At 39.5% G+C, this 27217-nt stretch overlaps 1 protein-coding gene across 8 annotated transcripts; it reads right to left on the bottom strand.

Annotated features, from left to right (window-relative positions):
- Positions 1 to 5271: 5271 nt before the first annotated feature.
- Positions 5272 to 26981, bottom strand: LOC141754494 (brevican core protein-like). Of its 8 annotated transcripts, none has more exons than XM_074613584.1 (16): positions 26695 to 26981; positions 18066 to 18145; positions 17572 to 17931; positions 17219 to 17393; positions 16882 to 17009; positions 16442 to 16735; positions 15386 to 16237; positions 13820 to 15102; positions 13673 to 13759; positions 12982 to 13642; positions 8907 to 9014; positions 8575 to 8733; positions 8394 to 8476; positions 7498 to 7642; positions 7185 to 7367; positions 5272 to 6019 (listed from the first exon to the last, which is right to left on the bottom strand). In XM_074613584.1, the coding sequence occupies exons 1-16, from the start codon at positions 26712 to 26714 to the stop codon at positions 5925 to 5927; spliced, it is 4713 nt and encodes a 1570-aa protein (XP_074469685.1). In that variant the 5' UTR covers positions 26715 to 26981; the 3' UTR covers positions 5272 to 5924. The 8 variants fall into 8 exon arrangements, with proteins under 8 accessions (XP_074469685.1, XP_074469688.1, XP_074469682.1 ...); XM_074613587.1 differs by having other exon boundaries at positions 12982 to 13486; XM_074613581.1 differs by having other exon boundaries at positions 13673 to 15102.
- Positions 26982 to 27217: the final 236 nt, after the last annotated feature.

The raw sequence follows: 27217 nt of genomic DNA, 5'->3' as shown, positions 1-27217 counted from the left end.
GATTCTTATATCTTTTAAAAATGTAAAAGTCTGTAAGAAGTAGATTTATTAAAGTCAAGTATAGCTCTAAAATCATTTTGAATCTCATGACCTTTATAAGAGAAATGTAAATGCTACATCCTTGAATTTTTCACCGATGGTGTACGATATTTTTCCGCTCTGTATTGAATTCCTAAAGCTGGGCTACACACAAACAAACACATTTTCTTCGAGGAGTGTATGCCTGCATATTGTAGTAAAGAGACCAGGAAGGAAGTTGGAACCCCAATAACACAAAACACTCTGCATTTGTCCAAATCACGAGCGAGAGAGGAGCCACAAAGGTTGTTTGTGTCCCAGTGAGCGGTGGCGGTGGGGTGAAGGGTTGTGGGTAAAGCTTACTGCTGAGGTTCCCAGCCAACTTGGCACGCCTTTTCAGCTTCTCCTCGCCCTTCTGTCTTTTCATTGTGCGGACTAACAGATCTTGTGAAGTCTTGCACTGTGGTCCAATTATTACCGATATGTTCATTCAAACATCGTTTTCTGTTTCCTCTGGAAATCTGGCAGTTTCGCCAAGAGTCACCGCACATCGAATGAAACCGTGCGACACACAAAAACGTGTTTTTTTTTTTAAGCTGATGAGATGTCTTAGAATAAAAAGAGAATTTCACTGCCTTGTTTTAGGCGGGAAATCATCATTTTGATATATCTAGATATCAGACATATGTTTTCATGAAAGAAAATGAATGGAAACATTTTAATAAGTTAATTATTTAGATCACATATCAAGCTAAATGCCAAATATTCTCTGGTTGCAGCTTCTCAAATGTGATGATTTGCTGATTTTCTGTCACTTTAAATTGAATATATTTAGATTTTAGACTGTTGGTCAAACAAAACAAGCAATCTGAAGGCAACACACTTGAGATTCTGTGAACTTGTAAAGGTCATTTGACTATTTTTTACATTTTAGAGACAAAAATGATTAATCAAAAAAGTGTCTGACAGATTAATTGATAATAAAAATGATCAGTAGTTCCACTCACAGACTCAACTGCATGATTAACTCCTCATCTTAGCTTATTTGACATTATATAAACTAAAATATAATCTACAAAATTGAAGAAATCCCCAATAAAATAATCCATTATGGTAAAAAATCATTAGTTGCAGCTCTAACAACACAGCTAAAATAATAATAACTCACTCCTTTTCATTCCCTACACCTCCCTCCTCCCCCTGCAGTTCACACCAGCGGTCATTTTCGGGTGTCAAGGGCCTCGCACTTGGGGTTTTGGGAGGTGGGCCCTCAATTAGCGAGCCACGCGTCCTTCGGAAGAAAGAGGAACTCCGTAAGGAGTTCTTAACGACTGGCCTCTGTTCACTCTGCTCTGACCCCGCGACCTCGGGGTCACAGGCCACAATACACTCCCATATGGAGCTGTGTTATCGGCTCTATGACGAAAGGGAACGGACAGCGACCCTCTGCATTCAGGCCGAGCTGCGTGACGCCATTGAAGGCCTGAGAACGCCGGTCCTGCTCCAACACCTCTCTGAACATCCGCCCAGCTTTATGAATTCAACTTTACCCTCTGATCAGGTCCAATAATGTGGATCAGTCTTTTTTAATTGAGCAGGACCAGAAGGAAGAAAGGTTGCACACATACACAGCACACCGGGGGAGCTGCCAACTATAATCCTGTATTTCTGGCCAGTGAGCAGCACTAATGTGGATCTGTTTCAGGGGTAAATGCCTTGCTCAATGGCACATTACTGAGAAGGAAAGGGCCTCCCATTTACCTTCAAGTGCTCTCATACATGTTTTTGAATTATGCATAAAGACACTCACACATACAAAATTGCTAAAACATTTTTTTGCGATTATATATATATTTTTTTCCAGCTGATCAGCTAAGATGAATTAATTAATCATTCAAGCACAAGTTGGGTCATGGATGAATTTAAAACGAAGGCTTACATTGGCTACACTTATTGGTAAGGGACATGCATCAAATACACATTTTGTCACCCGTTTAGTTAGACTTTCCTAATAGTGTTACCCCAACAAGTTGTTGACAGTGGAAAGGTTTTAATTTGTACTCAATCAAATACATTCATGTCATATTAGTTAGGAATTAAAGGTAATAAAAATGTCTGATGACAAAATAAGAGCATACTGTAGACCAGGGGTCTGCAACCTGCGTCTCTGGAGCCTTATGCGGCTCTTTAGCCCTTCTCCAGTGGCTCCTTGTGGATTTTTTAAAATGGAAATGATTAACTGTTTTTTGTTTTTTGAGTATTAGTATTAGTTGAAGAAAAAAAAAATCGGAGATTTTGAGAATAAAGTCACAATATTATAAAGTAGTAATTTTACGTGTTATTTTCTTTTTTTCTCATAAAGTTATGACTTTTTTCTCGTAATATTATGACTTTATTCTGGAAATCTCAGATGTTTTTGCCCTCAATGTGGCCCTAATACTCCGTAGTACATTTGCACTTTGGCCCTCACTGCATTAGACTTATATATTATATACTTAGACTATAAACTGTGTTATCTTCATCACAATGCTCAAATGTTTTGCGGCTCCAGACAGATTTGTTTCTTTCTTTTTTTTGCCTAAAATGGCTCTTTTGATAGTAAAGGTTGCTGACCCCTGCTGTAGACTAAAGGTAACTTTTTGGTCATCTGCCTGCAATGATTCAAACAGGTCTGACACTATACTATCTATTAAAATGCATAACTGTCTTAAGTATTACACAGAGTATGGTTGTAGGTGTAACAGTCATTCATTTTCTTCACCGACAAAAGGTGTAAAAAATATTTTTAATTTGGTGAAAAAAGACAGTATTTATTGTGTCTTACTCAATAATTAATAACAGCACATTCAAGTGTACAGTAAGTGGAGATACTTTAAAAGGTCCCATATTGTAAAAAGTGAGATTTTCATGTCTTTTATATTGTAAAGCAGGTTTAAGTGATATATAAATACTGTGTAAGTATCAAAACGCTCAAATCACAGGGAAATACACACAGCCCGTATTCAGAAACTGTGCGTTTAGCACCAGCCGTCAGGATTTCTGTACATTTGTGATGTCACAAATCTACAATATTTAGACAATTTCACAGTTTTAAACGTAAACATACTTCATGTGTCCCAGTTTATTTCCTGTTGCAGTGTATGTGAATGACATCAGCTGACAGGAAGTACTCATGGACCCAAGCTGTTTCCTAGCAACGCAATTCTGTTGCCCTTCCGTTGAAATGAGCTAAAACGGAGCGTTTCAGACAGAGCGTGAATACAGGTTTATTCAGGTAGACAGTATGAGGAAAATAATGTGTTGTTTGAACATTAAAGAATGTAAACATGTTCTAGTAGAAACCCAAAATACAAGCATGAACCTGAAAATGAGCACGATATGGGACTGTTAAGGAAGGAAAATGGAAAGTGTTGTATAATAATGTGATTGTGTTCATTTAATACATGCAGGCAGCATGAGTCAAAGCTGAACTATCCAAACAACAGGAGATAAAGTGATTGTGGATCTCACTAAAAGCAACATTGTTCTTCAATTCTTGGTAGCAGATTTTGTTTGTTTCAGCCTTTTTTTTTTACTGTTAACATGGCAGCAATCAAAATATTTAGTATGATCTCAGCTGTGATATCAAACACTTCATTGTTCCCTGACATTTTGCCATTAGTTTTCCTACAGTCCCAAAAGATCATGGAGCAATGATGCCATCTGGTGGCAGCTGCTGGCAACTGTTATTATCTCATAGCAGAAACTGAACAGAAACTGTAAACACTGCAGATTTTAAACAGTTTTTTGAGAACATAATAACATATAACCTGTCAATTACATGCAGTGACAGCCAGGTATCTGTAAACTACTCATTTGTGTATGTTTAGCATCTTGTATGTGTGGTAAAAAAAATGATTTGGTAAGCTAGCTCAGTCCACCTGCAGCAGGTAACCTTAGCAACAAACAAAATCAATTCATATATTTACATCTCTTCCTCATCACTGAATGTTTATCTAACTTTATCTGCTACAAAAAAAACACACATTTACAAACACACAGTACTTACATTATTATGTGTCTCTTGTTGTTTTTCTCTCAATCTTCCTCAATTTAACAACCTGAGTGACGAAACCGTGACGTAACATCTCTCTGCTGATTATGGACAGGCGCGGGCGTGTGTGCGCGCAATCACGTTGGTCACCTGACCTTAATTGTCTTTTTTGTTGTTGTCGTTGTAGCCTATAAATTGATAATGCAGTAAGAAATCTTACATACTATATATATACTATATATATATATTAATATATATATAATATTTATATATATATAGTGTGTATAATAAGTGCCATTTAATAAAGATTTGCTTAATAATTTATTGGTAAGCAGTAGTCTTGCCATAGGCCTAATAGGATACAACAGGACTTTTCACTAAAGTAGTATATACAAATAGATTATTGTGATCTCAAAAGCATTAATAAATTATTGACCAACAAGTAGAGGTGGAAGAAGTATATTCAGATAAGTAAAAGTAGCAATACCACAATGAAAAAAAAACAACTCTGTTAAAAGAACTCAAGTAAAAGTCACGCAATCAAAACTTTACTGAAGTAAAAAAACAGACAATAGTTAGCAGCGAACTATACTTGATGTATCAAAAGTATAAGTACTCATTATGCAAAATGGCCCCATGCAAAGTGTTCGATTTATTATATATGTATTAGGCTATTGGAAATGTATTCCTGACTCATGTGCAGCATTTGAATGTTGTCAGAGCTAATTTTAACAATTGTGTATGTTGGGTAGTTTCATCTATAACAATGCATAATTTAGAAACTGATCATATGTTTGATGTACAAAATCTTTATCTGCTGTCAGATAAATGTAATGGAGTGCAAAGTACAATATTATTTCCATCTGAAATGTAGTGGAGTAGAAGTGTAAAGTAGCAAAATAGAAATACTCAAGTTAAGTACCTCAAAATTGTACTTAAGTTGGCCTACAGTACTTGACTAAATGTACTTAGTTACATTCCACCACTGGTTTAGTGTATGTTATAATCACAGATCCACATCAGTGCTGCTCGGTGACCAAAAGTACTGAGGCCACATAATCCATAAGTGATATTTCTACTGCTTTTCTGTTAACACGTAGACCATATACTATAGACGTTTCCTTCCATCAGTAAAAGAAAATAGAAATCCAAAGGGTGTTCCTGCTGTGTTGTCAGTCTGAGTGCTGGATTTAACATGAAATGAAGCCCACACACAGTGCTAAGGGTAAAATAAGAGAACGATTTATTCTTTGCTCTGTTCTACAAAACTTTATTACAACATAAAGCTGACGAACAAAACTGCGTCTGCTGGAAGATCAAAGGTTTCTCTCAGAAGAATGCTGACAGCAGTGATCACAGGTGTGAAAACGAATATATGTACAGTACTTATTGAGTATTTGTTAAGATTGACTTTGTGCTTTGGAGTCGTTAAATTCTTTGAGAAAGCAGGGGAAACAAAAATCTCTGGTTTTAAAGACATTAGCACCATTTTATAAAAAGGTTCCTGACATAACAAAAACCACAACGAGAACCGTTCTTACTGTAATGTAGATTTGGAGCTGAGTTCACACATTTACTTTAACGTCTTTTTTCGCTCTGCTATCACTACATTAAACCAAAATACAGTAAAAAATATTCTAAAGGACATCAAAAAGTAGGAATGTGTAACTCCATTAATAGAAAACAAAGCCTGTCTGTGCACTCAGGCTTCTTGGCTGAGAGGAAGCTTCAGTTTGTGTTTTTATCTGTGGTTCATTTTTTTTCATTTTGTGTGAGCGTTCATTGGTAAAAAGCATTTGATTCTTGGCACCTTGTCATGTTACAACAGCAGAATTTAAGAGAGGAAGACAAGGAAGGAAAGCATGGCTGACTTTTAAAACTTGATGTCCCAGAACTGCGGTGTGTCTTTAGTGGCTTCAAACTCGTCTTGTGATGTCACTTCAGGGCGTTGGGTTGGACCTCCGGCCTCTGAAAAGTAATTCAAAAGAAATGTTCAACAGTTATTCTCCATTTTTCTTTTTGTCAACAAGACCAAAACCAAAAATATGTTAGTCTGTCTCTCAACACTTTCAGACTCCCCTGTCTGTGGCACTCATCCCCCATGCTTTTCTAAATCTTTAGAAATTTAAAGAGGATCTATCATGCCTTTTCCCTTTACTTTAGTGTATTATATAGTTTTTTTGTGCATGTAAAATGTCTGCAGAGTTACAAAGCCCACAGTCCACGCCAAAGGGAGTTACTTTCCCCACAGAAACACTGCTCCTAAACTTCCTGAAACGCTTGATTGAAGTCCCGCCTTTAATTCCGTAACGTGGTGATGCCACCAAGTAACACATTTGCATAGTACCTAGAGTTTGGTTCGGTTGGGGGGTCTAGTAAACCCAAAATACACAGGTATGCACCTGAAAATGAGCATAATAGGTCCTCTTTAACGAAAAATGCTATTTCTTAATACAGCTGGGCACTGTGGTTTTTAGCAAATGTTACTCAAACAGCAGTAAATACAGTAGTTCATTTGTTAGGGACTAGTTTTATCGGCAGATTAATACGCCATTCAAGATTCAGAGATTTTATTTGTCACATACTCAATATGTTCAGAGAAATGAAGGATGGCATAAATGATACGAATTATTTATTGCACATCATTATTCTGGCTTTATTATTATTATTAATATAAGTATTGAAACATATATTGGTCCGGTCTGTAGGTGGGTTGTGAAATTTTTCCAGTAAATAAAGATGCAAATGTTTGACTGCGTATTATCAGCAGCAGGACGGTGTGTGTGTTGGATTGAGTCAAAGTGAACTTCAGTGCTCATGTGCATGGTAATGAAATACAATGTTACTCAGTGTAAAGGTGTGACTCGCTGATGTACTTTTTTATAGTTTTTGGACAAAAGTGGAGCTTTATGGCACAGAGGAATAAGATACAAAAGACTTTGGATACACAGATAATAATGTCAAAATATACAGTCATTGTTAGTTTTGGACTTTTCATAGGATTTTTTGACATATTAGAAAAACGTCTAGAATATCACCTGATCCTTTGAATGGGAAAATGTTTAAATGACAGCTGAGACAGACTCAAAGTCATGAAGGTGATTTTAAGGGTTATGATAATCTCTTATCTTACCAGGGATGCACAGGACCTGGGGCTTCTCCCACCTGCCTCCAGACAGACACCTGATCAGGGGATTTAGTCTCTGCTGGAAACCCTTGGTGCAGTGATAACGCACAACTGCGTTGGTCTCATATCTCTGTCGAGCCTTTCCAAAGATGGATGAGTTTCTGACCTTGGGTGGTGGACCACATGAGGCTGTTGGAAGAGTTGAGTCAAGTTATAGGTCCTCATTGGGGCTGATGTATGATGGTGTAACAGCCCAATGCAACCACATGAGGGAGTTGAAACCATTAAATGAGGAGCTCTATATGTCTAATTTACTCACAGGTGCCTTTCTTGCAGGTGTATGCAAGGTGATAGTTGCAGGGTACGTCACTCCAGCGTCCATCATCATGCCACACCATCACTACACAGTCTTCACCAGACAGGAAATAGCTGTCTGGCTGCCCTCTGTACCAGTTCTCATACAGCTGTATGCAAGGAGAGAAGAGACATGGGTGAATTTGTTTTTAACCAGAACATGGAGAAGTAAACTGCATCCAAATTAATAATATTGTTCTTTCCACTTATTTCTCTTTTTTTTTTATGAGGTTGTATCATATAAAAGTAGCACAACTTTGGAATTAATTCATCATTGTAGCCTAAAATGTGATCATAAAGATCATAAAAATGGTATTAAATTATCACTTAGCCTGGCTTCAGGTTCTCTCAAAGCCTATAAAAACTAGAAATGCTGGTATCAAAGTGAGTATCAACATTACACTAATATATATAGTATTAAATTCAAAGGAGAACATCATTTCACTTTCTTGCCGAGAGTTAGATGAGAAGATCGATATCACTCTCGAGGCTGAAAGTGATATCGATCTTCTCATCTAACTCTGAAAGTAAACAAGTATATTCCCCAAAATGGTTGACTGTTTTTCAATTTTGGGGGACTAACAAAAGACACTTGACAAAGCTCCTCTAGAGCCTCAGAAGAAGTCATGCAACTGTTTTCAAGGCTGACTATTGGGCTACTTCTCATAACTAGTAAACAGATATTGAGGGGTAAAATCAGGGAATTCCCCTTTAAAGGTCTCAATTTCTTTTCAATAATAATATAATTCGGACATCAATGTTTCTCTCCTGTGATGCACTGTGTAATGTCTGGTGCTCACACATGAAAATGGATTTGTTTAGTATATGCTCAGTCACACTCGTGGTTTCTAATATCCTCACCAGTGGGTTGCCATCAGACCAGCGGAAATCATCCTCAATGGTCTTATCATTCAAACCGGTCCACTGGTATTCTTTGTAGTTGTCTGGTGAGGGCAATGAGGCAATTATATTAATTCAGTCCTCAGGACACAACAAGTCAAATAAATCACTCATATGGGACAAACCATCATGTTGAACCTACCGTTGATGTAACTCTGTTCCTCAGGGGTTATGATGGACACCAGATGAGCTCCCTGCGTGCGACAGTGCTGCTCGGCGACCTCCCAGCTCAGACGCTGGCTGAAGTGTCGGTAGCAGAAACCGTGGAACTTATCCCAACCTGTTTCACATCGCTCCAGGTCTGAAAACATCCCAGAGGAGGAGACAGGACAACCGAGAGTCTTTGAAAACAGTTTTATGCTGCATTGTGGGAAGTCCCCTTATATTTACCTTGTTTTCAATGAAACAGATTCACAACTTTGTTGACAGACATGAATAAAAACAATTTCCACTGCAAAAAGGCAGAGAGCTCACCGGTCTGACAGAGGTCTCCTCCGTATGTTGGCAGACAGAGACATTGAATCTGCCCGTCTCGGTCAGTACAGGTGCCTCCATTGAGACAGGGGTCTTTCACACAGGCATCTGAAACAAAACAGAGGGCCCTAATCAGGTTATTCTGCTGCTGAGACTACATGAGAACACAGCCCACACTCTGTATATCTCTTTATTCAAGTATTCTATCATCTATTATTGTAATTCAAGTATAAATGTCGGGATAAAAGTGGATTTGCTGCATCAAAAGATTCGAGAAATAAAGATTAAAGTTCGAGGATGCACTTATTGCAACCGTGCATGTATACCAGTGAATTATACACATTTACAGAGGAATATGTGCAAATATAATAATAATATTGCCACTAAAAGGACATTGCTGATGCACCAGGAGCCAGTTGCCACCTGAGCCAACAGATGGCAGCAGAGAACAAACTTCTTAGTGTCATATGAGGTCAAACTCCTCATGTCTTCTGTCTTCTTTGGTGGGTCTCTGACATCTGAGACCTTTTTTTCTGTCTTCTTCTTCTTCTTACACTTTTCATTAATATAACCTTTCAAATGGTACTTTTGTAAAGTGTTTACACTGTGTGACTGGGTAATAAAAAGACATAAAGGGGCAGGTCACCTAAAACCACACCACGTTTCCCTTATAACCAGGGCTCTATCCACAAAGTTTGAGTTTGATTTGCAGAAGTTTGGAGCTGCATTCGACCCAGTACATTACACTGACTATCGTTTGTTGGGTTTAAGGTGCTAACATTACACTTAAAAAAAACTCCAAATCCAAATGCAAAGACACATTTACATACAATAGCTACCAGACCTTGTTGTGATCTGTTTTGATAGCTACTCTCTACCAAAGCATGCTGTCTGTTTTGGTCATTAGATATCAGAGTAGGCTATGTCAAACATGTTATGGGACATACAAGTAGTGATAAAGACACTGGTTTTCCTGTCATAAATTCTCTGTGATTCACATTCAGTAGGCTACTCCGTCACTCAAATAACCTTTGTGCATTTGTTTCACACTTGGATCTCCTCTTCCATGCTTTAAAAAATGCTTGCACAGGACCGTTATTCACAATTTCTAAACTATGTTGAATAAAAACCCTTAATTGCAAATTAGGTAGTGGAGTTCATGAAGTCATTTTGGGGAAAATATAACAGAAATCTGTCAGTTAGTCACTTCACATGATGAAATTACCCATAAAACTTGTACATTTATATGCTAGATTGAAGTTTTGGCGTTGACCTATTTGGAAAATTGGATGTTACACTGGTAAATGGAAATATCTCTTGGCTACGGGTAAATTTTCCCTGTCAAAAAGTAATTGTTACCAAAAAAAGCCTAGTAGTTTGGAAAAAGTATTAAAAGAGGGTTTGGAGTTTCAGTTTAAGTCTCTAAATTTGTAAAAAGAAGGCAAAATGGAGGCATGTGTGTCCAAACTGAAATTAAACATTTTACAAGTGGATCTGGTTCATTTGCTTCCTTTTACACCCCATAAACAAGAGCTCTGTGGTGTCTCTCATTATACTAAACACTCACATACTTCTCTTAAGGTCACTGTGTGTGTGAGTGGAAAGTAATAACAAGTCAAATGAGAATCATGTGTGCTCAAAGAAAAACTGCTTAAAAATACACAACGGGGTTAAGTATAAACAAATTTAAACCTTGTGCTATGACCCATGTTGGCATCTCTACTTTGATTTTTTATGTTTTCTCGTTTGCACAGCACCAAGGACCTTAGTTCAATTCTCAGCCATTTCTGGGAAAAGCCTGAATGCTTTCCATGTGTTTGTGTCGTTTTCATCAAACAGCACGAGACAATAAATTCCTGCTGGTGATTATGTGAGGTTAGTCATTTCAATTACTGAATGAGTGGTGGCTTTCCCACTGTCTTTAACTGCAGAGTCTCCAGTCTTTTATCACCATGAATAGTCCTATATATAAAATCAGCACTGCCCACCAAATTAAGGCTTAATGGAGGCTGAGATTAAATGTGGAACAAATAGCAAAAGCATCTGCATGCTGCATCTGTGCAATATTAATTTACTGATGCGAGCTTTCTGACGCTTAAAAAAAAGGTCTCTGTGGGAAAGCTTGTCTCAATAAAAGAATATTTATGTGGATGCTTTTTTTTTTTGCATGATTAGTAGCATGCTGATTGTAAAAAAGAAGGTTTTGTGTTTAAATGTGAGATCATGCAGCAAATATGGATCAATATGAAATACAGCATCACCACCATGTAGAATACAATAAAATAGTTTGTCCCCATTAAATGAAAATACATTACAAATTACTCAATCAGCTGCTACTGTATATCCCGTACTTCCATTTTGAACCATCTTTTTAAAAAATATGACCTCTTCTGTCCTCTATTTGTTAATAGACATAACTCTCATATTTCTAGATACCATGTCCTAAATGTCAATGCAAATGTGCTGAGTGAAACTGTTGCACAGGGAGGGGTCAACTATCACCACAAATATGACTGACTGGAACGTGTCAAGGACTTGATAAGACAGTTGATAAGAAAGTTGCCGGTGAAAAGAAAATCTGTTTTGTGATGCAGAACTCTGAAAGCATCTGTAAAGATGGATGGAGCCGCATGCAGAACCACTCTAGTTTGTTTGTGCATCATTTTAAGTTGCTGTATGCACTTTAATGTAAAGCACATTGAGTTTTCCTGCAATGAGATGTGCCATATAAATAATATTGCCACGTCTTGTTGTCATGCCAAATCCTACGGAAGCCAATTTCTGCAGAAAAAAAAAAAAAAGATGACAATTTGTGCAAAATAAAATAAAAAATACTCATGATAAATCAAAATGATGAGACACTTAGTCAAAATTATGAGAAAGTGAGTCATAATTTTGAATCATTAAGTCAAAAAAAAATGTTACTTACCTTGAGATTTCATCATGTCTAAATTTTCATGTTTTTTTTTTTTTTTAGATTTTCTTGGCAGACATTGGCTTCCATACTACGCACCACTCTGCAGCTGCCATTTTTAGTAGTAGGAACAATTAATTTTACAGAAAAGTAAAACATTTGAGACTGAAGGAAAACAAAATAACAGATTTATCAACTTAGGGTGAGTCGAGCAAACAGAGATTAGTTGATTTTTATCATTCTTACAACTAAAAACAATACTGTACAAATCTTGGAAGATCATGATTAAACAATAGAATGACTTCAGTATGAAACATTAATGACCCATAAAGGAGATTTAAAAAACATATTGCTAAATGCTACCACTTATAACAAATGAACACTGAACAATATTTGTGCTTATAAACATAATAACACTCTGTGCTTTTGGTACTAGACTGTCTATAATAGCAAGAGAAGTCTAAAAAATCTGGGTTTTAACACTTGATGTGAAGTTATGGATTAAATTCATAACTTAAATAAAACAAATAAAATCACTATTGCTGTTGCATTCAACATAATAGCTGTTACATTCCAGAGAAAAGTCCCTTTATCAAGTTACTTCCAGATTACTGCAAAAGACACTGAAGAAAGTGATGGTGGAGAGAATAATTTGCACTTGTTTGGTGCAGAGATGTATTATTTAGAAATAAAATCCACTGATGAAGATATTGAGAAAAGGTTTACCAACGCTATCCCCATCACTCTTGCAGAAAATCATTGTAGAAGAAGCACTGAGACACTCATTCATAAACATACCGGTATATTACAGTACTTCACAGAAGTCAATCTTTGGATGAGGAGGAAAACATCATGCACAGCAAGACTGGGCTGTTGACAAATGTCAAATGGGAGCTGTTCCAGTGTGAGTATCTTGGAGGGGAGGTGGGAGGTCACAAGGGGGTAAGTGAGGAGGTGAAGCGGGAGGAGTCAGAAGGGTGAGTGGGCTTTCTGAGACAACAAGTGAAACAAACGTGGGAAGTCATTTGAAAAAGGAGGGGAGGTGTTTTACAGAAAATGGAGCAAAGCCAAGTTGGGGACAGATCGGGGGATTTTAGTGCATCATTGCGTCGAGTAGCAAGAGGAGGACGGTTAGGCTGATGAGAGTGGCTTTAACATTACCTGAAGTTTTCCCTGTACCGCCTACAGCTGCCCTCTCATTGGGCAAGATAAGCAGGGTGGGCGGCTGGGTGAGACTAAACTCAACATCCACCAGACCTTGATCCACTGGTGGTATGAAGGCCGTCACCTTCCGGGGCTCGGCCGTCTTGCGGACAACATTTGGTCCCGAGGTGGTCGGGCTCCAGGTGCGTCTGGACCAGTGCGTGGCGGTCGTGATGGTGGTGGTGGTCGTCTTTGTGGTAGCAGCAGCTGGTTTTGTACTTGAGGAGGAATCTGGAGATGCTGTGGAGGTGATGGGGGAGTTTGTTCTGCTGAACTCTAGATCGTTCAGAGACTCTTGGGGTCCTGTTGTGGTGGTCAGCAGAGCCCACTCCCAAGGAAAGACGGTAAAGTTCTCCTCAAGGGTTGGGGAAATGTTAGCTTCTTCTTCAAGGGTTGGGGTAACGCTAGCTTCTTCTTCAAGGGTTGGGAAAACGCTAGATTCTTCTTCAAGAGTTGGGAAAACGTTAACTTCTTTTTCAAGGACTGGGGCAACGTTTGCTTCTTTTTCAAGGATTGGGGCAAAGGTAGCTTCTTCTTCAAGGGCAAGAGTTGGGGCAATATTTGTTTCTTCTTCAAGGGTTGGGGCAGCGCTAGATTCTTCTTCAAGAGTTGGGAAAATGTCAACTTCTTTTTCAAGGACTGGGGCAAGGTTAGCTTCTTTTTCAAGGAATGGGGCAATGGTAGCTTCTTCTTCAAGGGCAAGGGTTGGGGCAATGCTAGATTCTTCTTCAAGGGTAGAGGCAATGCTAGCTTCTTCTTCAAGGGTTGTGGTAATATTAGCTTCTTCTTCAAGGGTTGTGGTAATATTAGCTTCTTCTTCAAGGAATGGGACAACGGTAGCTTCTTCTTCAAGTGCTGGGGCAACGCTAGCTTCTTCTTCACGGGTTGGGGCAATGCTAGATTCTTCTTCACGGGTTGGGGCAATGCTAGATTCTTCTTCAAGGGTTGGGGCAACGCTAGATTCTTCAAGGACAAGGGCTGGGGCAACGCTAGCTTCTTCTTCAAAGGTTGGGGCAACACTAGCTTCTTCCTCAAGGTATGGGGCAACGCTAGCTTTTTCTTCAAGGGTTGTCGTAATATTAGCTTCTTCTTCAAGGGCTGGGGCAACGCTAGCTTCTTCTTCAAGGGTTAGGGCAATGCTAGATTCTTCTTCATGGGTTGGGGCAATGCTAGATTCTTCTTCAAGGGTTGGGGCAACGCTAGATTCTTCAAGGACAAGGGTTGGGGCAACGCTAGATTCTTCAAGGACAAGGGCTGGGGCAACGCTAGCTTCTTCTTCAAAGGTTAGGGCAACACTAGCTTCTTCTTCAAGTGTTGGGGCAATGCTAGCTTCTTCTTCAAGGATTGGTGCAACGCTAGCTTCTTCTTCAAGGGTTGGGGCAACACTAGCTTCTTCTTCAAGTGAAAAGGATACTTGAGCTTTCTCTTCAAGAGTTGGGGAAACTTTAATTTCTTCCTCAAGGGTTGGGGTCACTGTAACTCCCTCTTCAAGAGTTGGGTTAACTTTATTTTCCTCTTCAATGATTCGGCTAACTTTAACATCCTCATCAATGGTTGGAGTAACTTTAACGTCTTCTTCCAGGGTACCAATAACTGTAGCAGCTTCCTGTCCACTTGCCTCTTCATACCCAGTGGTCGTAGTATCCAAATACACTCTGTAACCAGATGTTCGATACCGTGCTGTGGAGGAATCAGTAGGCAGCAGGGAGGTGTTTGACACGTCTGGAGACTCAGTGGTAGTTAAACCTACTCCAGAAACGAGGATGTCTTCAGACTTTGTCGGGTGCACTTGTTTGTCTTCACTTTCCAGAGTGACTGTGTCTTCAATTTCTAAGCTTGTACTTCCCTCCTGTCTAGAAATGGAGGACTCCCACAACTGTGGTGCTGTGGAGAGGATATCCAAGCCCAGTTTGTCAGAATGGCGTGACCCAGATGAGAGAGTCGGATCGGGGAGTGACGTCCGAGGCTCAGTGGGAGCAATGCTAGCCGAAGCAGAAAGTGACGTGCGAGTGGTGAAGCCAGATGTGGAAGAATCTGATGTGGGGATGAAGCTGATTACTTCGATGTCAAGGTCACTCTCTAGAAAAGAGAATAACACATTTTTAGAGTTGTAAATACATCTATCAAGGAAAGAGTTTCAAATTTTGGGAAATACCCTTATTTGCTTCCTTACCAAGACGATGAAAAGACCAATACCACTCTACCATACAGACACAAGAGTGATATCAATTTTCTCATCTTACTCTTGGCAAGGATGTGAATAAGCGCATTTCCCAATATATAATATATGAATGATTCATCCAAGTTATTGATGTGTTCTTTTGTAAGACTTATAAACGCACATTTAAAATGCTCGGCATACCTTGAGAAATATCTCCAGACCCATCTAGATTGGTCCACAATGATGTTAGCTCCATGATGGTAGATTTTGTACTTTGTGCTGGTGTGTCTTCTTCTTTTGAGGCCTGAGTTGAGAGAAACACCTGCATATGATCTTCTCCTGCTGCCTCCTCCAGCTTCATCTCAACCACGGGGTCAAGGGTCATAGAGGTCACCTCCCAGAAACTCTCCTCTTGAGTATGATTGCTGTCTGTCTCACTGTAATTGGCTTGTGATCTGTCAAAATGTAAGCTGGTTTCTTGTATTTCTTGAGAATCCTTTGGCGTCTCAGGTGTATCCTCTTCGGGATGTGTTTCGGGAACTGTCTGGTTATGTGTCAGAGGTTCATATGATGATTCGGGAAACGCTGTGGTGCTTTCATTCTCAGACTGCTGAAAGGTGAAGTTCAAGTTGTTAGGGGAATCTGTCTCATTGTAAACACTGAGCAGTAATGTTGTGTTTTGTGTGGAATCGTAGGTTTCTGTGGTGCTGATAGTGCTGTTCAGCAGTACTGTGGGATGCTGGGAGCTCATTTCTGTGGGAGATGAAGTTTCATTCAATGCCTGGAGGACGTCCAATGTAGGCGTGGTGTTGAGAGGAGACTCTGTTGTGTCTGATAGAACTGTTGGGTGCGTGTCAACCAGGTTTTGCTCAGTGGAAGAGAAAAAGGGAAAAGATTCAAGCACCCTTTGAGCTTTGAGCTCCACCTGTTCTGCATGTTGGTTCAGTTGCAGCTCTTCAGCTTTTTCCATAAGAATAACAACATCTTGTCCATTGTCCGCAGGCTCTGTGGCCACGAAGTCCATCACAGAGTCGGTGGGAGTATCTCTACTACCTGTAAAGGACAGATAAGTGATTACAAATTTGATTCAAGTAATATATATAATCTATTTGAACCTTTAATTCAAATATTTTGTCCACATCCTTACAATTTAACATACATATACACTGTAAACACCTAACATTTACATATATCTGAATGTCCATTTTTGCATGCGTATCCAATGCATTTTTGACACACACAAACTTTAATACTCACCTTTGAAACAATACACATCATGAAGGCTGGATGGCTCTGGGAAGCCAGTTTGGTTGCTGAAGCGGTAGACGGTTTTGACGCCTGGCTGAGGTCCTCCGCAACGCTCTCTAGGGTCTATGATGGGGTAACGCACACTGCCATCAGACAGCCAGCCAGGGCTGCAGCGGTCCAGACCTTCACTCCATGCCAAGTAAAGCTCTGCTGTTGTAGCCAGCTCGGCTCCTTCTGCTCTGCAGTATGACCGCGCTTCATTAAATGACAACTGCTGCGGGATGGAGTCATGATACACCTCCCCTACAAACACAACATATTTAAAATGTTTACATTTCTCACACGATATATTATTATTTTAGTTTTTTTAGCTCTCTGAATCAGAATTGGCCCAAAAGATCAAGTATGGATTGGGCTTTAGTTATAGAAATATGTATTATTATTCATACCCTCAGTTTCCTCCACATAACAGTAAACATCAAATAGATCATCTGGATGCATTGTCCCATAGTTTCTCACGCCTGGTTGGCCATCCATGTCTCCATAACAACCTTCACGGGGCACTTGGATTGGGTACCTGCAAGAATGGAAACAACATTTGTCATGTAAAATTCAACCTTATAAACTTTGTAAACTTGTCGTAAATTCTAGCGGAGATCCTGTATACTTTCCTGAAGATACACATTTCAGGTTGAATTTTGGGGAAATGTGAATAAAGTCTTTAGAAATACATCTAGAACATTTTTCACTAAACAATGAAGTGCAGATGCAGAAATGATGAGATACCTGACGGACTGGTCTGCCAGCCAGCCTGCATCACACTGCTCGTAGCCGTCATAATAAGCTGCCAGCAGCTGGTCAGGAGTCGCAATTTGTGCCCCGATGGCCTCACAAGCACTCCGGGCCTGACGGAAGGAAAACGCATAGCGGCCCAAAGCGTCTCTGTATTGGAATACAACACCTTAACACACACACATAAGCACATATTTATATTCAGATTATACAAATCGCCCCTTGAACAACAGTATATTACCAATAAATGTTGATTTTTGTATTTGCCACTCAATATAATTAAATTAATCAGATGTTTTGTAACAGGAAGATTACAATCAAAGCAGCCACGTTTTTCATTTTGTTACCTTTGACCTTGAGTTGAACGAGGTCGCTGGCGTCCTCCAGGCCCTGCTGCACCTCGCAGCGATAGTGACCCGAGTCACTGGAGCGTAAATCTCCCAACCACAGTGATAGATCATCAGGGGAGGAAGTGTAGTTGAGCCATGCAGCGCGGTCTCGGTACGCCTCGTTGACCTTCACCCTTTGACCCCGCGCCACCAAGATCTGCGTCTCTACCCCGCCGGACACCACGGTCCACTTGACCCGCGGTATAACGGGGGAGGAAGAGGACAGAGACACCAAGCAGGGGATGGAGATGGAGCTGCCCAGCGGGGCGGAAACTGGACCGGATTGAGGGATGTTCACCTGGAGCTGCCGGACATCATCTGACAGAGAGCGTGAAGAACAGTGCGGCTCTGTGAATTTGCTGATCTTACTTTTAAACTCACCTTTGTACTCTTTGCTTATAACTGAATGGATACTGAAAGTAAGAGGTAATAATGGGAAAATGCAGACGTACCAAATGCAGATGGAGTTTGTGTGGGGAAGGCCAGAGTGAGGCGGCAGACTGCAATGAGAAGTGGAAGTATTTGGACATGTCTATGGAGATAAAGAGGAAAACACAAGATGATGATTATTATTATTATCAGACAAAATATGAAACATAAAGATTAATGAAGCCTTCCTGTCATAAACTCGGGGGGAAAAAAAGGACACAAAAATGACAGATTATTTCTCCTTCCCAGTTTCCAATTTCACACACGTTTAACCTTTAAGAGGCAGAGCGATTTCTGATACTGGAAGTCACATATTGTGTTGAGTCAGCTCCACTAATCAAACCAAACTGATCTCATGTAATATTAAAGGTCACAACCTGTACACCATTGTGCTACAGCATCCACCTACAATGGTTTTAGCTGTGCACATGTATTGATATGCAGCTGAGTGAGGAGAGAGACTCAAGGTTACACTGTAATGCTCTGACTTTTAGCCATTTATTACTATAAAGGTACAGTGTGAGGGATTTGGCGGTATCTAGTGGTGTGGTTGCAGATTGCAACCAACTGAGTACCCCTCCCCTCACTCCTCACTTTCCAAGACTGCGGTAACGTGAGCCGCCTAGTGCAAAACTATGGTAACGTCGTTCGCCTCGCTCAGTGGCCGTCCTTAACACAATAACACTACTGTAGGAGCAACAGAAGTCAGACGGCAGCTGGCGGTACCACGGTTTTGCACTCTGCGCCTGACGTTACCGCAGTTTCACAAGCGTGTCGGAGAACTACGATGGCCTTCGGGTAACGTAAAAACGTGAAAGGCTCTCTCTAGAGCCAGTGTTTGGTTTGCCCGTTCTAGGCTACTGTAGAAATATGGCGGACTCCGTGAAGAGGACCCGCTCCCTATGTAGATATGAAGGGCTCATTCTAAGCTAACGAAAACACAACGATTGTTAGTTTCAGATGATTATACAATAATGAAAACATAGTTGTGAATATTATATTAAATTTCTGCTAATAGATCCCCTGAAATGTTACAGGCTGTTCCTTTAAGAAAAAAAAAGAAAGAAAAAAAAAGCTTTATGTGGGCTTATGTAAAAAGGACCATAAAGCATAAAGCACCTATAAAAAAAAGGAGGGATTTAGACCGTAGGCTTATCTTAGGAGAAGATTGAACAATATATCTTATAAAGCAACAAGTTCACCATAAAATCTGCCTTTGGGAGTAGATAATACATCCTAACTTCTACAGCCATGCTAGCAGATCTGTGAGGAGGAACGTAGGCACAGTAGTGCTTTGAGATAAATACTAAATACTAATGTTACCATGCTAACCACCAGTTTAGCACTCAGGGGAGCAAAACATCTTGACAATCAATCCAATAGCGTTGAGATATTTCACTCAAAAAACTCACTAAAGATGAAAAGTCAAGGGATCACCAAAGTCATTAAATGTATCCTCTTGGGACCATGAATGTATGGACAGTCCGTCCCATAGTTGTTGAGATATTTAAGTCTGAACTAAAGTCTGGTGGAAAATAAAAATGAAACTTATACTTGCAATGTGCATACTGGGTAAAGATAACAAATAGCATTAGAATTATACTAACATGTGTTTTATATTTAGTCTACTCTCACTGATATAAATGGAGTGGAACATTTTTTATTTATTTTATTAGCATATTTGACAGGGACAATGCTCATTGATCAACAGAAAAAAGAACTGTAAAATGAGCCAAAAATAGACCACGAGTCTAGTTTCCATCCGTTTGTCTCTGGCCCGATGTTAAGGCACCCTAAAAATAGAATAAACTGACACATCTTGTGAAATAAAATCCCCCAAAAAACCTCTCAGTATAATGCAATGAAATGAGACTAAAGCCTCCAAACTGAATATAAAGTTGATTCGACACCTCTCCCAAACATTTTCAACAAAAACTTAATATAAAGAGAGGATTTAACTTAGAAACTGGCAGCTGTGTGTACATATTGAACAATAATGTAAAACACTAACACACAAGTCCCATAAGATATTGAAAAATATATCTCAAAGCTATAAACTAGTATAAAAGAGCAACTTCTCTGGTTTTCAAAGGGAATCTGGGAGCTCCCGACCACAAGCCATTCATCACCTCCGGGAGCTAATGACACGGCGTCTCAGCCCGGCGGCATCCTGCCAGCACCCCGTCACCAGTCTGGCCCTGTTATTAACCCAACAGGCATGGCATGGCGCTCACAGTGACCTCACACAACCTCCTGAAGCTGCAAATGTTCATTCGTCACTAAAAAAGCAGCGCTTTGTCTCCAAATTACTTTCCTGGTAATCGATTCAAGATAGAAAACAATTGGCAGCAAGGTCCTTTTTTTAAGCAATATTCACAGGTTCCAGCTTTTCAAATGTGAATATTTGCAGGTTTTCTTGGTCGTTTATGATTGTAAACTGAACATCTTTGCAAAACAAGCCATATTAACTTTACATTAGGAAATTGTGAGGGATAGTTTTCCCTATTTTATGACATTTTTAAATCAATTTATGAAAAAGCATCTCAATTGATAATTAAAATGCAGCCCTATAGGCAGTGGTGGAAGAAGTATTAAGATAATTTTCTTAAGTTAAGTTAAGTAAAAGTCCTGCATTGAAATTTAGTAAAAGTGCAACAACATGTACTTTAAGTATCAAAAGTAAAAGTGTTCATTATGCAGAGTGACTGTCAGAGTTATATCAATATATCATTGGATCATTATCATTTATGCATTAACATGAAAGAAGTACTTCAGTATAGTTGGTTGACGCAGAGCTAATTATGACTACTTTATTTACTTTAAGGTGGTTTATATTTTACAAAATTGTCATTTGTTTCGTGCATAAAATCTTGATCTGAAAGGTCACTTTTAGCTATAGGGTGAAATAAATGTAGTGGAGTAAAAAGTCAAATATTTCCTTCTGATATGTAGTAGTAGCAGTATACAGTAGTACTTATGCAAGCATTTTTTTAGGACAGAGAAGCTCTTTAACTCTTAAAGAAGTCCCAGATTGTTTGACTGTAGCTGATGCCACCGACAAACAAAACTCCCTAAAATAAAGCTCCTAGCTATGCACAGACGGGGTACTGTGTGTGCGTGTCAGTGTGTCAGCCCCATTCATTTCTGTCAAAATGAAAATTGAATAACTAGCATACGTCTCATACAGACATACACATAGTTTACATGTTCTCAAGGTGAAGATTCTAGTAAATAATGACAAATTTATAAATATTATCACGGTCAGAAGTGAGCCAAAAGTTAAAAGTTAAACAAGCATTGATGAGCTTTTCTGCATCTGTGTATCAACCACATCAGCACCAACACAGCTCGCTAACTTGTGTTACATTAAATGACCCTCTTTGATGGCAGAATAATTGTTGTCTGTTTCCTCAGCCAGCTGGGAGGACTCCACAGGGCTGGTATCACTATTAGTATTCTTGACGAGAAAGCGTCTCACAAAAAGCGAGCAGTGGGCCAGGAGGACAGCTGCACACTGTGCTTTCACTTCAGGCCGACTCCCTTACAAAAGGCCTCCGAGGAAAATTAAAGGACGGGGGCACTGGCACACTCGCTCGCTTTTTCTCTTTTCTTTCCCCTCGATTCTTTTCAAAGATGGAAAAGGAAGTTTGAAACCACTAAGAATCGTTTCTGGAGCAGGCTTCGTACAAAAGGCCACATTAAGACACTGTTTCAAATGGTATCGCTGCTGTGAGAGTGGGCTTGTGTGTGAGTGTGTGCATGATTCAAATTGATGACAGAGGAGAAAATCCCGGTTGCTGCTAATTGTTCAGTGACTTTTTTGGATCACAAAGTCTTTGGCCTCGTCCGTCACCAGGCACTCTGCAACGCTGCTCTTTTTAATGAGAGTAACAATGAAGACAAGTCAAGCTAAAAATCAATGCCACCCACTGCATTTACAGGTCTAGAGACTGCAGCTGATGCATTATTCACAAGCACAACTAATCCAGTCTCCTCCTCCTGCGGAGATATACAAGTAAGCAAAGGAAGACTGACATCAGTCAAAACCACATTACAGCAAATCTTTAACAGTGTCAGCTATAAATTTAAATGTAATGGTGAACAAGGAACATGAAGTCAGAGGCTGGGATCCCCGTCGGTGCTGCACTGACAGCTAAAGCTTGCTCACTACATCTTGCGGGTGGCCTCTGCAGTACTCTGCTGTGTCTGCATCAAGGTCAACTCAGGCAAACCCCGTCTCCACCGGCGAGCAGGAAAATATCTCCTGATCTCAGTTCAGCCAGGTCAAACATACCGAGACATCGGGTTGACTGATGTAAGCTCTGTGGAGCGCTGAGCTGGGACTGGCTAATGAGTCTATGATTAAATACAGTCGGGATCTCCAAAAATGCACAGTCACTGGGTTTCAAAGGTAGAAATCCACTCTAGTATAAGTTTCTGTTCACCACATGAGTGTTGCGGCTTCATTCCTCTCATCATCTCCAACTTTTTTTTTACATTTTAGATTTATTGACTCAAGATCGTGGTTACATGGTACGATTGAGTTGGAGTTCAAACTGCAGCAGTTCCTTTGATATCTTACGAAAAAGTTATTCCCCCTTTTTCGTTCGTTCGTTTTCCTACAAATGTCCAGCAACACATGTCAAATTCCGCTTGTTACATGCACGGTGTAACGGTGTATGACAACAGCCTGAATATACAATAGGAATTAAATACAACGTAAATTACTTAAACAAAAGCTCCAACTTTCTTTAAGAAGACACCTAATTCATAACTTTTGTCTTATCTGAACTGTAATAACAAAGTTAATTTATACATATATGGGCAGTTTAGTACGATGGTGTATTGAGGCCATTGTAGATTAAAAAAATAATCAGAGGGTAGGAGCAGGGTAATATTCCAAGAAAAGAAATTCCGAGAAAAAATCTCGGATATTTTCTGAGATTCAAGTGGCAAATTTACAAGAAAAAACTCGCAAATTTGCGAGATTTTAAAGTCGGAAATTTACAAGAAAAAACTATACTGTAGATAAAACTATATTAAAAAAATGGTGGAGTGCAAAACCGTGGTAACACCAGCCACATTTGAATTTCGCTAAAGTAGTGTTATTATGGTAAAGATGACCTCTGAGTGAGGCAAAGTTTACAAGTTTTATTTCTTGTAAATTTACAACTTTAATCTCGGAAATTCTGAGTTTTTTCTTGGAATATTTCCCCCCTCCCCCGGCTCCGTAATATTTATTTATTTTTACCTACAATGACCTTAATATGCCGTCGTAGTTTAGATAGAACTTTGGCACGGATTTTTCCCTCTTTCTGATGCTTGCATTCTTACATTTAAAATGTGACAGTCATCTCACAGACTCTCGTTATTCTCCTCCATTTTATCCACTGTTGATACTTAGCAGAAATCTTCTAATCTAAAATCAAAGGTTTGCAGAAGTGGCTAAACTAATGCAACACTTCACACATCATTTGTGCAACCTTGCCCCAACCAAATCAGTGTCATGTCTTTTTATTATTCTACTCTGACCAAAATAATATTTGTCTTTATTATAATTTGACAAATAACTGGCAAATTACAGCATTTCTTATTTTTATTCCTGTTTATCTAAGTCTATGTGTGTAACGGTCTCTGGTCGACAAACGGATGTTAAGAATTCACCTTGGATAGATTAAAAGTGTATAAAGAGGACAGAATAACTCCCACGATGATCAGTTCTTGCTTCTAGCCTAACTGACCTCTGTACGAATGAAACACCACAAACCATTTCTTCCAAATTCATCTATGCAGATGACATTCGCCTGGTAACCAAGCACCAGAAAAGGCCCAGAAAAAATCCCCCATGAATTACATCTTCAGTTCAGAAACATCCCACAGCTCCAGATGTTGTACAGCTGTTTTACACTGAACATTGTCTACTTCAGAGCAAAGTAAGCCACCCCTTGTCTGACACTCAACACCACTCCTCCGACTCTCCGCACCATCAAACGTAACACCTCCACACATCCGACGAGTTGCACTCGCTCAAAGGACTCGTCCCACCACCCAAATCTTCAGACATCTTCAATAAACCGACTGTCTGTCTCCCAACAAGCTGACCAACTTGGAAAAGCCACCCACTCAGTAGACGATTCACCACCCAACGTGCCCGGGAACGAGTCGGAGGATCAAACAAACACCTGATCTCAGACCTGACTCAGCAAATCCGTGGACTGACCACCGCCCATGCGTGGCAGGCCCATTATAAACCACGCAAAAAACATAAATTGAGCAGAACGGGGGCAATAAATGAACTACTAAACTGCATTTTCCTATCAAGAACTCTTTAATTTGAGGTCAACTATTCAGACACGAGCGTTCAATCATTGGCTACCTTACATGGTTGACCAGGGCATTTATTCTAGGATGATTAACTAACTATTTATAAGGAAATAATTTGCCTGACTCCAGTTTATATTAGGGAATTTTTTAAACTCCACATCCACAGTATATTACATGTTCGATCTTGGACCTCAGAATAACCTGTATGAGTAAAATAACAGGTATAATCTGGATCCTCTTTTGGGGACACAAAATATACTTGTATAAACTTCTTCAACTTCAGCTCCAACACAGACTTGTAATTATGTAATTGCAATCATAGAATTATTCTGCATACACTCTAAGAAACAACAATTTTACTGTGTTGCCCTACCTCGTTTTTTGCCTGACGATCAGGCTGAATTAATTGCTATTTTGTTTTCACTTTATAATTTATTGTCGAAAAATCGAGTCACTGAAAAGCTGAAGATGTGGGCAGCGATTCAGAAGCTTAAAACCCGGCTTTAATTATTCCTCCAACAACTTCATCCACACTCCCTGTAGCAGTATAGGTTTCCTTTCTCTTGCTGCTGTGCAACATGTGCCACACCTTCACAGACAATTTATAAAATATCTACTGAATTTCAGAGCGTTTATAAAATTGTGTGAAAGCTTCTCTTCAGACAGGTCTTTTTATATCTGGTATATTTTTTTGTACTTTGTACTACTAACTTTTTTACTGCCTTTTTACTAACATGTTTTGCACTATGGAACTGTGATGCTGGACACTTGAATATCCCTCGGGATCAATAAAGTTACTATCTATCTATCTATCTATCTATCTATCTATCTACGTCTGAGGCTATGACAACATTTACATCATATAATCAAGAGACATTAACTGAGCATCTGCTTTTATTACCTGATATTAGTGACAGCACTAGACCAACAAATTCAAGCTTTAATGATGTGGAATTTTGCCACAGATGGGTTGAATATTATAAATGATTAGGTGATCTATGGCTACATGTTGATCAGAAATTACAATGTCAGTGTTTTTTAGTTTGTTTTGCTGACTAACATCAAACCAGAGAGCCACTGAACCATCAAATAAAAGAGAGAGAGAGAGGAATCCTTAAAAAGTCTCTCTTTTACTACATCTCCACCAATCCATTAATGAAGTCTATACCTGGACCCTGAGGTGGAGACGATGAACACAAGAGGCTAAATGTGCACTTAAGACAAAAAAAAAGCTGGCTTCTTGTGTCTCCCGCAGGGAAAAACAGCATCAACATTTCAGCTGTTTTTATTTTCTAATCTTTAATGTTTTTATAACTGTTTTAATTATGTCTTACTGTTCTTTTGCACTTTGTCGCAATGTTCTTGAATGTTTATGTAAAGCACTTTGAATTGCCCTGTTGTTGAATTGTGCTATACAAATAAAGCTGCCTTGCCTTGCCTTGCTTTACTCCCAGAGAAAATAGCATTTAAATAAAAAAATAAATAAGGGAGTTGCTTTCTATAAATGTGTCAGTGCTGACACAGCTTTATATTCTGTTTCATGGACATTTCAAAGCTCACCTGTGTGAAAAAACATCACATTAGCCTCATAATTATTATGTAATAATCATGGGGACTGAGCATGAGCAGGCAAAAAAAGCACTTAAGAAACATGTCAATCAGCTGCATGCTCTTCTAAAACACAGTGGGGGGGTTCAAAGTGTGCAAGAAAAACCAAAAAGAAAGAAGAAAGTTATACTTATAGGTGCGTCAGTTCCACAAAAATGACATTTTTCTGGAGAGAAAATTAACTACTTCAGCTGCATTACTCCCAGAGAAAATAGCATTTAAATAAAAAATAAATAAGGAGTTGCTCTCTATAAATGCAGAGGACAGTAAGTCAATGCTGACACAGCTTTTCATTCTGTTTCATGGACATTTACATGCTCACCTGTGTGAAAAAGCATCAAAATTAGCGTCATGATTATGACTGAGCATAAGGAGGCAATGCACTTTAAGAAACATGTCAACCAGCTGCATGATCTTCTAAAACACAGTCATGGTGTGCAAGACAACCAAAAAGAAAGAAGAAAGTTATACTTATAAGTGCGTCATTTGCACAAAAATGACATTTTTCTGGAGAGAAAATGAAATACTGCATGGCCATAATTTCAGGACCTCCTCTGAGGACAGCAACTTACTGTAAATCAATTAAACTGGTAAACAGGGTCATTTTCTTTAATTGCACCATCATTTAACATCACGTTTAAAAAGAACTTATAGACCACATCAACTGTGTATCATTAACACACAAAGGCACGAATAAAACAAAAATAAATTAACCCCTACCGGTTTCTTCTCAGCAGCATTGCAGCTGATGATGCAGGATGGATGGATGTAAAAAGTCTTCTCTGTCAGCTCCACTCAGCTTGCTGCAGTGCGACTGTCTCGTCCTGTTTGTGGGGAAAGAAAAGCGACTCTGGATGCTCTGCAGGCTCTGGATGCTCTGCAGGTATATTATGAAGGAGAGAGGAGTGAGGAGGGGAGTTGTTGGGACTGCTGCTGTCCGGACGACTCGGAGACTCGGAGAGAAAAGGAGGGAGTTGAGAGAGAAAGTGAAGCCACATATGAGATCCTGAACATGCCCACTTTTTCACCCAACAATCGGGATGGAGATGGCGCATGCCTGTCAAAGGGGATTGGGAGGGATGACATCTGAAATAACCGATGTTATAGGCTATGAAATGAAGAGAGATGACCTGAGTGAGTTTTTTTTTTTTCCTGCAAATGCATTTGGAGTCAGAGCAGCGGCAACACAGAGCTGCTGATGCTGCTGCTGCTGCTGCTGCAGGTGATATTGCAGCACAGTCAC

The sequence above is a fragment of the Sebastes fasciatus genome, chromosome 17, assembly GCF_043250625.1.
Source record: "Sebastes fasciatus isolate fSebFas1 chromosome 17, fSebFas1.pri, whole genome shotgun sequence".
NCBI lineage: Eukaryota > Metazoa > Chordata > Actinopteri > Perciformes > Sebastidae > Sebastes > Sebastes fasciatus.
Note: the sequence above shows the minus strand (reverse complement) of the source record. Positions and strands in the feature narration are given on the sequence as shown.